The sequence below is a fragment of the Vespa crabro genome, chromosome 9 (assembly GCF_910589235.1).
Source record: "Vespa crabro chromosome 9, iyVesCrab1.2, whole genome shotgun sequence".
Classification (NCBI taxonomy): Eukaryota; Metazoa; Arthropoda; class Insecta; order Hymenoptera; family Vespidae; genus Vespa; species Vespa crabro.
In genome coordinates, this window is record NC_060963.1 from 7,047,422 (window position 1) to 7,059,691 (window position 12,270).

The following is a 12,270-nucleotide window of genomic DNA, read 5'->3' on the forward strand; positions in this document are numbered from 1 at the left end:
CTTTTTTATTGTATTTTATATCATAATAATATAAGGATTATTTTCATCCAAAAAAAACTCATTCAAAAGATATAAGAAAGTATGTATAAAATATGTATTATATACATATATGTATATATATATATGTATAAATATCTGCAAACGCACATTCTGGCAGAAGTCCAGGTGATCTTACAACGATGACTACTCAACTGATCTTACAATAGCAGCCGTTTCAGTGCTATTAGTGACGCCGCGTATCGTTGAGCTACAGAAAAATGTTTCGAATGTGGTGATGAATACGTAACATGGAGTGTTAACTGAGAAGAAATGAATACAATGTTGCCTTAATAACTTAATAAGTAGTGATTCCGTATTATGTAGTGAGGCATTTATTATTTTTGTTTTTGTGACCAATAAATGTTTTATGCATAAACATGGATGATAAAAGTGCTGTTTGTAAAAATGTATAATCACAGTACTTTTCGTTCAGCGAATCAGTATTTGAACTAATAAAGTAAGTCAATTAAACAATTTCATAAAATATATCTTCTAATTTTATGATAATGAGTGCATAGATTCTATATTACAATATCCATTGTGATATAATTATATATTTTATTTTATTCATATATACATGTAATAAATTTATTTCGAGCATGTAGATATATAATGTAGATATGTAGATATATAAAGGATATTTTCTTAAAATTGAAATTTTATTGCATTGGCGGGAAAATAAATTACGTCGAAATTGAAAATTTCGATTAGATAAAATATCATCAATATTTAAATGAATAAAATTAACAATTATTTATAATATTTAAAGAAATCATAAAATTGTATATTTTGTTCAAATATAACGATGAAATATAATAAATGTATGTACGCATGCATACATTAAATTTTATATTATATAAATTGCAGATAATACTTGTATTTCAAATTGTAATATTTCTGATTTTTGTACTTTCTCAAAAGTTAGGCAAAATCTAATTATAATAAATAAATAATGAATAGCTATATTAATTAATTCAAAATAACTCATAGAAATGCATCACGCATATTCCTCCAAGAAAGGGGATCCTCTTTGCCCTCTTGGTTTTCATCCTCAGGTTCGATGGCCAACGCGATGCAAACGATGCTTCAGGTAATATATTCATATTACCATTTTTTAAATTTTATTACAGATTTGTTAAATAAAATAAAATTTAAATACTTCTAAAAAATAAAAATCCTACTTCGTTCACACGTGATTCTATTGAAACATAATTAAAATCGATAAATTATTAAGTAAAAATTATCAAAATTTATTTGTATATTCGAATATAACTGATAATTACACCATTTGTGTTGCCAATTTGTCAAGGTACGCAATCACTGGTCACTGCGGATTTCTATAAACAGATTGAGCTAAACCAGATCCTTCGAGAACTTTAGTTTCTAATTACACGTATTAAGAAATTAAATTAACGACAATATATTTATATATATATATATATAAATCTAAGAATTAACTTTTGATAGATGACATGTTCTTTTGCTATTTTTCAAAAACACAAGCAATCATGATTTATTAGCAGATTAACGTGATTTAGTAGTCGGCAAACATATTCCATCGTTGCATAAATCTAAGAATAGGAAAGACATATATAACTTATCCAAAATACGATTCGTTCACGTAAATGCGTCAGAGTTTTCACGTGAATATGTTATCTTAAGATAGAAAAATTTTACTGATCCTACGTAATTAATCAAAAGTAATGCAAGTAGTTGTTATACACTTAATTTATATAACATAAAAGAATGCAAGAGTATGCTAGATAAATGAAAATAAAAAGTAATAAAAATTAATGTTTTTAATATGATTAAATTAATCTTTATAGTCAATGTATTAACCTATATGATTTTTAATAAAAATCATTGTTTATTTTTATTCTTGATAAAAAGAAATTTTAAAAAAGTAAAAATATTTAGTTGCTAAAGTAGTTTCACTGAAAGAGAAAGAACATAAATATAAAGTGATGAAATGATGAACAGTCTAATCACGATCGGTAAGAAAGAATTTTATGATAATGTATTGCGCGTATATTTCAAAGTTTATTATTTTATCGTATGACGTTTGATCATTCATTATGCTGTGTTTTTTGTTATTTATTGAATATTATGTATTTTTCTAAATAAATTTAATCTATTCAATATATATTTAAGTATTATACAATAATAATTTAATGTTTCAGCAAACTATTTTTTTTTTTTAATACATTTATACATATCTACATAGAATTTAGCAAACATAAATCAAATATCATCGATTAATTTATTTATTTACTAGGGATTATAAAGATCATGGTGAAAAAAGAGGTAGCTTACGAGACATAACATCATCAACACCTAATCTTTCATTGCATAGTTCGTCAGAACGGTAGGTATTTTAAATTATAAGAAAAAATATTAATAAATAGAAATTTTATTTTAACATTTCATTTAATTTTAGTGATGGAAAGAGATCTTGGGCATCTACAACAAATTTGACAAAAAATGATCTTCGATCATCTAACTTGGATTCTTCGCTCAATTCTATATCAGTGTCTAACTTCTCTACTAGCACTAATCAGCTTAATGATATCTCAGAATTGCAGAAGCAAGATATTGCAAAAGATAAAAGACATTCTCTAATAGGTGAAAAGTCTACTTCTAAAAATCAATTATTTGATTCTACATCAAAACTACAAATCAAAGAAGTAATAAAAAATAATGGAAATATTGCAGGGAATGATGTTGAATTCATTATTCAGGTATATTTATTTATTCATTATGTATAGTTTTTATATAAATAGCATTAAAAAGATGATATATTTCCAAATATTAAATGTAACTTTAGGTGAAAAAATCTCCTACAAAATCTGTACCAATAAATGAGATTCAAAGGCTAGAAAATGGTGTGGAAGAGGTAATATTTCTATTGTAGATATTTATTTTGAAAGAGAAGTGAAAATTATAATTTAGATGTACATGATATTTATTTTAGAGTGAGATTAAAAGGTTAAGAACAGAATTAAATGAAATGAAAGAAAAATGTCAGAGATTAGAAAAAGAAAAGAGCGAAATATGGCTTCGTCGTTTAAGTACTATGGATACAATATCAAATAAAACATCTGTAAGTGAAGTAATTAAATTAGAAAAATCAATAAAAGGTATGTAATATGAATTCACCATTATGATATTGTAGTTATGAATTAAGTAAGATAATACTTCACGGTATTTCATAAATTAATAATATAATTTAACATTAGACATATATTTTAGTTCTTACAGAAGAAAAGGCTATACTATTATCAAAAATAAGAGACTTAGAAAATGAAGCACGTTATAAGTTAAATAGACGTGATACAGATAAGACAGGTGAAGATTTAAAATCAAAATTAAAAGCAGCAGAAACTCTTTGTGAGTCTCTAATGGATGAAAATGAAGATATGAAAAAAGAAATCAGAGAATTAGAAGAAGAAATATGTGAAATGCAAGATAATTTTAGGTATCAATTAACGTTGTGTTCATTTATAAAAATAATTAAAGTCAAAATAAACATATATTTCTGTAGTAAAAAAAGAAATTTTTATGTATTTAAGGGAGGACCAAGCAAATGAGTATACTAACTTACGAAAGTCTTTAGAACAGTCAAATAAAAATAGTCGCATCCTTTCATTTAAATTAAGAAAATTAGAAAGGACAACAGAACAATTGCAGAAAGAAAAAAATGACTTTGAGAAAAGATTACAAGAAGTAAAATATTTTTAAAACACATTTTAATTTCTTACCATGATTGATATTTATTCTACAATTTATTTATAGGTAAAAAGAATTGAGGAGATGTTAACAAAAATAAAAAACGATTCTAAAAAAAAAACGGATGTAAAACCTACAGAATTTGGTACGAAAGTACAGTTTAAAAAAACGGTAGATGATATGCAAAAACAAATAGGTTTGTTATTTATTTATTTACGATTTTCACATATATTTATTTATATATAATTATATTAGATTTTAATATTCTTGTTTACATTTTGTTATACTTTTAGATAATATTATTACACTTTGTGCTAATATCAATGATGGAAAAGAAATAGATATTATTCATGAGAAAAATAATGAGAATACTATGAAATATGATGCTCTACTACGGGATTATGAATTAATAAAACAAAAACTGGAAGATACTTCGAAAGAATTAATGAAGGAAAAAGAAAAAGGAAAAGACAAAGACAAAGATAAAGACAAAGACAAAGATAAGAATCGTGAAGTGAAAGTAACAGACGATAAAATGAATATGGATTTCCAAAATAGTAAGAATTTTTATTTTTAATTATCAATTATTCATTGCCAAGTATTATTTGTTGTAAAGTTCTGTTTACATCTTGATAATATATTTAAATATATAAATATAACTTATAGTGAAAAAAAAATTGGATTATACTGTAACATCTAGAGAGACAGAAAAAAAAGCATGGGAAGAAGAAAAAGAAAAATTAAAATCAGAATTATTATCATTATCTTTTGAAAAACTTAAAATTTACAAGGACTTGGAAAAACTAAAAAAAGATACTGGTGAGATTAAACTATAATTGTAGTATCATTCTTTGTTGTTGCACTACTATTTGTATTTTTTTTCTTTTTTTTTTATCATATTTATTCTAATTTATCGTTATAATGCTCACATCTATATATACAATAATTTAATTAATTTTTGTTTAAGCATAGAAGCCATAAGATCCTCAGAGAAAGAGTATACAAACAAGATCAAAAGACTAGAGACAACAGCTAATGATTTAAAAAAAGAATTATCTCAAGAGAAAAAAAAATGCACTGAAATACAAAATGATTTATCATCATGTACTCAACGGGAATCAAATATGACAGAAACAATATCAACTGTAAATACAATAACTATTTTTGCTTTATTATAACTTAATTTTTCTTCATTTTGGATTTAAACAATAATTTTTTTACTTTCCATATTTTTTTTTTTAATCTTTAAGACCTATTTTGAAACTCTTCAATTAATCATTTTTTATTAGTATTTTATAATTATATTTTTATATTATTTTGTGAAATTATGTAACAGATAGAACAGACTAAAAATCAACTTGATAAAGAAGCAAAACATTTAAAAGAAGAATTGGAAAATCTTAGGCGTTCATCTGCAAAACAAATAGCAGATTTGAAAACTGAGCTTGTTAATGTTAAGAAAGATAAAGACAAATTAACCACTCAAATAGAAAAAGATAAATCTGCAAAAGAATCTGAAATTATATCTCTTAAAAGCAAAATAACGTCTCTAGAAAAAAGTGGCTTAGATACTACTAAAATCAAAGAAATGAAAGCAAATTATTCTGATAAAATTTCAAGTAAGTTTTTTTCAAAGGTTGAAAATTGAAATTATTTATGATTCTTTTTTACAGTTTACATGTTAAAGATAATATTAAAATTTGGTCCTTTATAGAGCTCACAAATCAAATTGAAAAAATGGGTGCAGACTATGATAAATTAAATGAAGAACATAAAGCATTAGTAGTTTTAAAAGGAAAGGTTGAAGAGGAGAATCAATCTGTAAATAGGTAAATGTAATCTGCGTAATTTAATAATGTATGTATTGTCTTTTTTAATTTAGTAGTAATACGTACTCTCATTATTACAGTATATTATTGCAGTACAAGACTGACTTAAATAATAATCAAACAGAAATAAAATCACTTCAAGAGCATATAAAAGAGAAAGAAAATCAATGGCAATTAGAAAAATCTATTTTTGAGGTAAATAAGAATTATCATATATATTTGAATTTATCATATATACTTATTAGTAGTAATTATATATTATTATTATAGAAACATATACAAGAATACGAAGCATTATCCCACAAGCCTTTAATAAATGATCTGAAAACTGAAATTAATAGCTTGAAAAAAGAGAATGATGTAATGTTGCAAAGATTAGAAAATGCAAGAGAAATAGTAAGTGAATAATTAATAAATGTTTTAAAAAAAGATAATTTTTTATATTTATATACTTCTAATATTTTTTTAATAGAACGAAGATTTAAGTAATAAATTAAAAGATTACGATGCTGTATCGAAAGCTCATCAAGTTTTATCAGTTGATACAACGGCACTTGAATCAGAAATACAAAAATTAAAAACTAGTCTAGCCAATGTTGAGAAAGCAAAGAAAGCAGATATAGCACAATTTAAAATGCATTATGAACACAGAATTACAGCAATTAGTGATGAAATGCAATCATTACAAAATCAATTGTTACGTTATAAACGTGAACGAGACACATATAAGCATATGTTAGAAGGTGCCCAAAAAACAATAGCAGATCTAAAATCAGTTAGACAACGTAAACAATCTGTTACAAATTCTGAAAAATCAGATGAAGTAAGTATTAAATTATTAAATATAAAAATATAATAATATTATCTATTTTCTCTTTAAAAAAATTAAATTTTTCTTTTTAAAATTAACTTTAAAATCACTTTAACAAATAATTTCTTTTAGGATGAAGAATCTTCTAAGGCTAATATTTCAGTTTTAGAGCAACAAATTAATTGCATGGAAGATGAACTTTCAGAAACAAAACTTGAATATTCCAGATTGAAGACTTCATTAGTTTCAGAGAAATCAGCTTGGAATGTAAAATTATCTGAGATGCAATCTCGAATTAATGAAGTTAGTAAGATATGAAATAAAAGATTATTTCGCGCAGAATATTTTCAACGTTTCTATAATTCTTGTATAAATATATATTTCAAATTTTCAGCTTGAAGAAGAACGCATTCTTTCTAGTGGACGATCCAAAATTCCAGGCGTAAAAGTACGCATGGAACTCGCTTGGCAGAAAGAAAGAAAGGAACAACAAAGATTATTAGAAGAAACAGCTACTCTTGCAAGAGATTTAAGGCAAACTTTGTTCGAGGTTAAAAATTCAAATTATACATTAAATAATGCAATTATAATAATATTGAAAATCATTTATTTATATGTTAATTATCTTTAATTAACATTATAGATTGAAAGAGAACGTGCTAAGGAACGTCTTGAAAATAAAAGAAAGCAAGATCAGTTAAAGAAAGCTTTTGACGAAGAAAAAGAAGAAAACAAGAAAAAATTAATAGAAGTAAGAATAAGTTAAATTTTTGTTTATTACTTTTTTAAATATTCTTTCTTTGGTTTTTACAATAGTTTATTATATTTCAAATAGTTACAATGTGATTTATTGGAATTACGGGATGCTCATGCTAAATTAAGAACAAGTAACGAGAGAATGAGACGTGAAAAAGAACGTCATGAAAAGGAAAGACAAGAATTGAAAAATGAAATATTACATCAACGAGAATTAGATAATAACGAAATGAAAAATATTAATATGTTGTTAAGACAAGTAGATGATCTTCAGCAACTATTTCCAGAATTAAATGATGTGTATACAAAAGAAAAAACAGAAATATACACACCAACACCACCAAGAAGATTAAAAGTATAAAATATAATAAAATTAATTCTATTATTAAAAATATAATATATACATATAATCTTTTATAGGGTCCTAAATCGAGAGAATCATCACCTATGCTTGATATGAAAAATGATATCAAAGGTAAAAACTGTACTTTAAAACTCTATCTTCTTGTAACAATATATGTTTAACATACATGATAAATGATATATCTATGCATATATGTAGGTTCTATGCAGCAATTGGAAAATAGAACAGAAAAATTGGAATATACTATAAGGAAATTAATGAATGTAGCAAAAGAGCTTAAAGAATCTAAAAAAACATTGGATAATATAAGTGCAAAACAGTTGATGAAGCTTAGTAAGAGGTGAACTATGTAGCAAAATATTAACATGATTAAAAAACGGTTTTTTCCTTTATAAGATTAATCCTATATAATATATATTTTATATAACATATTTTTATATTATAGATCAACATCTGTAGATAATACAACAAGAAGAGGTACGAGTCCAAATCCTTCCAAACCACGTTTGAAAGTGAAAAGTTTATCTTTAGAGCAAACAACAGGGGGAGGAAGCATAGAGGTAAAATTATATGAATATCTCTGTACTTTATCTAATGTTATTATTAATAATTATTGTAGTAATATACAAATAATACTATGTGCACCAATATTAAATATTTATAAAATAATTTTTTTTCTTCAGTCCCAAAATGTTTGGGGTACTGATAGTAACATGTCCAGTCTACAATCATTGGAATCCAATCCACGAGCATTTACTTTACAAAGGGATTCTAGTGTGGATAGGTATATATACTAAATATATTAAATTATTAATATCACAAATTGTACTACTTTACTTTATCTTCATTATTTATTTTAGTCGTTTGTCTGGTGACTCTACAAAAAGTGAAATGTTACATAGAGAGAAAAAATACAATAAAGGTATAATTGGAAAAATCAGAACTAAACTGGTTAAATCTAGCAGTGTTGACGATGCAAACATGAATTTAGACTATCGAGTAGGTAAAAATGTATTATTTTGCTTATATATATTAATTATTTTTTAAATAAAATGCGAATTTTAATTCTAGCAGACCTCAGGCTCTGAAATGAGCATTAATGAAAATATTAAAGAAGAAAAAAAAAAGTTAAAAAAGAAATTATCAGATATGTTTAAAAGAAGCAATAGAAGTAGCAGGTAATTTCATAATTTTATTAACCACCATATTATTCAATGAAATTGATTGTTTTTATTTATTTATTTTTTTTTTTTCAATTTTTGACATAGTAATCATATTTCATTTTATACAGTACCAGTAGGAAATCTGAAAGTGGAGACTCTAGCAGACCACCGTCAAGAAATTCAATAACATCAAAAACATAACTTCATATGATTATATCATTTTAAACTTTACAGTTCTATATTTATTTACAAAATCAGTTGCAAAATGTCTAAAATTATGTATTATAATTCAGTAAAAATACTTCTTCGAATATAAATTTTACTTATCTTTCTTTACTGTGTCTTTTCTATTTTTTTATTAAATAAGGACAAGTAAATTATTTCAAATAATGTATATCATTTTCATACTTACAAGTAAGTTTTTCTTACATACGTACAAGTAAAAATATGGCCTATTATTAAAGATGGATCAACAAAATTAATCCGAACATTTGCTGCTAGATGGCATTTAAAATTCCAATAATCAGTTGAACAAAGTCGAAAACTTCAATACCGATCAGGGATCAACAGTTTCTTTTACTATCTTTGCGCTGCCTACTATACGCAGTTCGATTTACTATACGGTGTGGAATCAGCCAAGTTTCTTGTTTTTTTATATAGGATCGAATTATTTGAATTAAATCAGAATGTCAAACAAAGTATTATTTCTTAAATCTGGATTCCCACGAGCTCCTTTAGGACTTGGAATTGGGCGTTATGTATGTCAATTACAAAGAGTGACATTAAAGTTCTGTAAAAATCATGGTACAAGTAAAGGAATGAGGTAGGTTATAATTACTTCCCTTTTTTATATAAGTATTAGAATGAATTTATTTTTAAAGATCAAGAGAAAATATAACAAATTTATTATAAAGTTATTTATTATATTGTTGATTATAAAAAAAAAAATATTGAAATTATTGAATAATTACATATATGTAAAAGCGATGTTTTACATTTTATTCAGAGATTTTTTGGAACACGATTTAGTAGACTATGCAAGCAAAAATTCTGGCATTGTTGTCTATGTGAAACCAAGACGACACAGAACACCAGTAATAACTGCAGAATATTGTAAGTATATCACTTCATACATGTTATAAATACAATAAATATTGTATCTTTTATAGTAAATGGAGAAAAACAATGGATGAATGTTAGCAACTATAGTAGAGAAGACATTGTAAAGTGGATGGAATTGTTACGCACTCAATTTCATGATGGTACAAAACTGCGTTTAAGAAAATTATGGCACACAGAATTTCCTTCAATTCAAGGACCATGGACACCTTTTACATTTAAAGATCCAAGCCATAATTTAGTACAGTTTCCTAATGTAAATATAATAAAATGTTTATACTTCAACTTCAATAAAAATGTTTATTTCACTGTACATATATTTAAGACCTGGATATATTGTTATTACAGAAGGAAATTGGCTCAGCTATTAAAACCGAACCAACTGCTACTGAACAATTAATTGAATTATATAAAGCTCAGAAAAGATGTGAACAACAAGAACAAGAAACTGAAAACCAAAGAAACACTTCAGAGGGATCTGCTTAATGTGAAACATAAAATTAAATAATGTAGGATAACAATGTTGGATGTGATGAAAATTTAAATACATGTATATAAATTATTGGAAGAAATAATTATTCTATAACTTCTTTATTGGATTTATAAAACACGATAAACACAGTTTTTAAATTCGTTGGTTTATTAATGCATCATATTTCAGAAATAACTTTTAATATAAAAAATTCCAATGGCAGTAAACAATTAAACCAACTTGTCTACATTTTTAAAATTTTGTTATCATTTGTAATTGTACATATTTTTTTAATATGCTTGTAATTTATTTATTCAAATAGATTTGATAAATTTATATAAAATGTAAAGTACAAAGTCGAACGCAAAGAAAATATCATAAAAAGTAATATATTCTGTGAAAATTTTTTGTTCTAAGCACAAAGATACATACATAATCTGATACAAATAGATGTATCTATTTTTAGTGGTTTTATAAAATAAAATTTCAATTAGACATGTGATTATCTCTTCGAATAGACACATATCTACATGAAACTTTTAATATTATAACTACTTATATATTTTAGTTCTACAAAAATATATTTTGACACTTTTTATATAAAACTTGAATAGTGTTGTATACATTAAAAATGTCATTTCTAAAAGAATAAATATATAAAAAGCCATCATAGAATAAATAAATATACAAGGAGATTAATCTGATTACAGAATGTAATTATTCTGTTAAACAAGAAACTGATCTTTCTAAATCAAACTTTCCTATTAAAGATAATTTACTTTCTTAATTTTAAAATATATATATGTAGAAATAATGAATCTTATTTCGTTTAACTTTCATCTTCTATAAGTATGAAATATTATACAATAATGTTTTTTTACTACACAGGTTATACAACTTATTAATATAGTTAAATGTATGTTATAATTAGAAAAAGAAATTGTTTCACATAACAGTATAATTTCTAAATTCCTGTGTAAAAGTTATGATTGTTGTGCTGCCATTTGTATAAAAAATATTTGCTGACTAGTAATTATAAAAATTTTAATATCTGTAAATTTCATCATGAAATTAATTTGTCAAATGTGATAAATACCTTAAACATATAAGTTTATAAAGTAAAGAAATTTTAACTTATACGCGTATTTACTATTTCAATAAAATAGAAAGCACTAATGTTCAATAACAATTTTAGTAATAGAAATATGATAGATAAATTGTATTTTACATTCTTATATGTTGTCACACAAACAATATTGAAATAGTCAAGTAATGTAATAAAAACAATATTCTTTATTCATTTTTAAGAAAACAACAGAGAATAAAGAAATATTTTTCTCTATTATTTCCACATAATATTAAATTATTATTAAAATGTGATTAGATTAATATTTTATATGTTAAATTATTTGTTGAATTGCTTTTGAATTCAAATTGTATCAAAACAATAGAATAATTACTATTATAAAAATATATATATGTATGTATGTATGTCTGCACAAATACATATATATGAAGTAGTTTTGTGAAAATTAAAACGTACACTCGCACAAGTAAAACAATACTATACCTTTCATAAAATATAAATAAAATTACAATGCCTAAAACTTACAAATATGGTTCTTGCACTTTTAAAATTATAATCTATTTTTATAAGGTTGCTTACTGAACATATAAAATACTTCCATTATAAGAAAATATTTTTACGCTTTATTTATCATAAAAAATATATTTGCAATAAAAACGTAATTATTACTGTCTTCAAAAATTATATATTGAAAATAAATATTATATATTAATGGGTTTTACTCAGTGAAAAAATAAAAATGTTGAACATTTAATTACAAAGATTATTTCAAACTTATATTTAGAAAAGATGTAATTGAAGATTATGTATCAAGAAATCCTGGAGATACTGATACCCTGATAACAAAATGCTGAGATGATAATATACATATCATATCTGATACAATAAATCAAAGTGCAATGTT

At 24.2% G+C, this 12,270-nt stretch overlaps 2 protein-coding genes across 2 annotated transcripts; both read left to right on the forward strand.

Moving 5' to 3' along the window:
- The first annotated feature begins 57 nt into the window (after positions 1-57).
- LOC124427077 (putative leucine-rich repeat-containing protein DDB_G0290503) lies at positions 58-9,005 on the forward strand. Its single transcript, XM_046969542.1, has 28 exons — positions 58-496; positions 1,030-1,129; positions 2,315-2,404; positions 2,477-2,777; positions 2,864-2,932; positions 3,011-3,176; positions 3,289-3,514; positions 3,609-3,762; positions 3,832-3,961; positions 4,059-4,322; positions 4,432-4,584; positions 4,738-4,910; positions 5,102-5,384; positions 5,480-5,594; positions 5,675-5,789; positions 5,865-5,990; positions 6,067-6,417; positions 6,538-6,708; positions 6,800-6,955; positions 7,049-7,156; positions 7,241-7,516; positions 7,582-7,636; positions 7,724-7,865; positions 7,971-8,085; positions 8,209-8,309; positions 8,386-8,524; positions 8,597-8,703; positions 8,817-9,005. The coding sequence occupies exons 2-28, from the start codon at positions 1,032-1,034 to the stop codon at positions 8,887-8,889; spliced, it is 4,257 nt and encodes a 1,418-aa protein (XP_046825498.1). The 5' UTR covers positions 58-496; positions 1,030-1,031; the 3' UTR covers positions 8,890-9,005.
- Positions 9,006-9,208: 203 nt separating this feature from the next.
- LOC124427085 (39S ribosomal protein L43, mitochondrial) lies at positions 9,209-10,369 on the forward strand. Its single transcript, XM_046969554.1, has 4 exons — positions 9,209-9,511; positions 9,695-9,801; positions 9,858-10,063; positions 10,156-10,369. Exons 1-4 carry the CDS (start codon positions 9,375-9,377, stop codon positions 10,291-10,293), a joined length of 588 nt encoding a protein of 195 aa, XP_046825510.1. The 5' UTR covers positions 9,209-9,374; the 3' UTR covers positions 10,294-10,369.
- Positions 10,370-12,270: the final 1,901 nt, after the last annotated feature.

Bases quoted from the DNA above. Each gene is read 5' to 3' on its own strand.
- LOC124427085 (XM_046969554.1), top strand. From the start codon at position 9,375: ATGTCAAACAAAGTATTATTTCTTAAATCTGGATTCCCACGAGCTCCT. The intron at 9,512-9,694 runs GTAGGTTATAAT...CATTTTATTCAG, and splicing joins GGTACAAGTAAAGGAATGAG to AGATTTTTTGGAACACGATT. The intron at 10,064-10,155 runs GTAAATATAATA...TTGTTATTACAG, and splicing joins ATTTAGTACAGTTTCCTAAT to AAGGAAATTGGCTCAGCTAT.
- LOC124427077 (XM_046969542.1), top strand. From the start codon at position 1,032: ATGCATCACGCATATTCCTCCAAGAAAGGGGATCCTCTTTGCCCTCTT. The intron at 7,157-7,240 runs GTAAGAATAAGT...TATTTCAAATAG, and splicing joins ACAAGAAAAAATTAATAGAA to TTACAATGTGATTTATTGGA. The intron at 8,310-8,385 runs GTATATATACTA...TATTTATTTTAG, and splicing joins AGGGATTCTAGTGTGGATAG to TCGTTTGTCTGGTGACTCTA.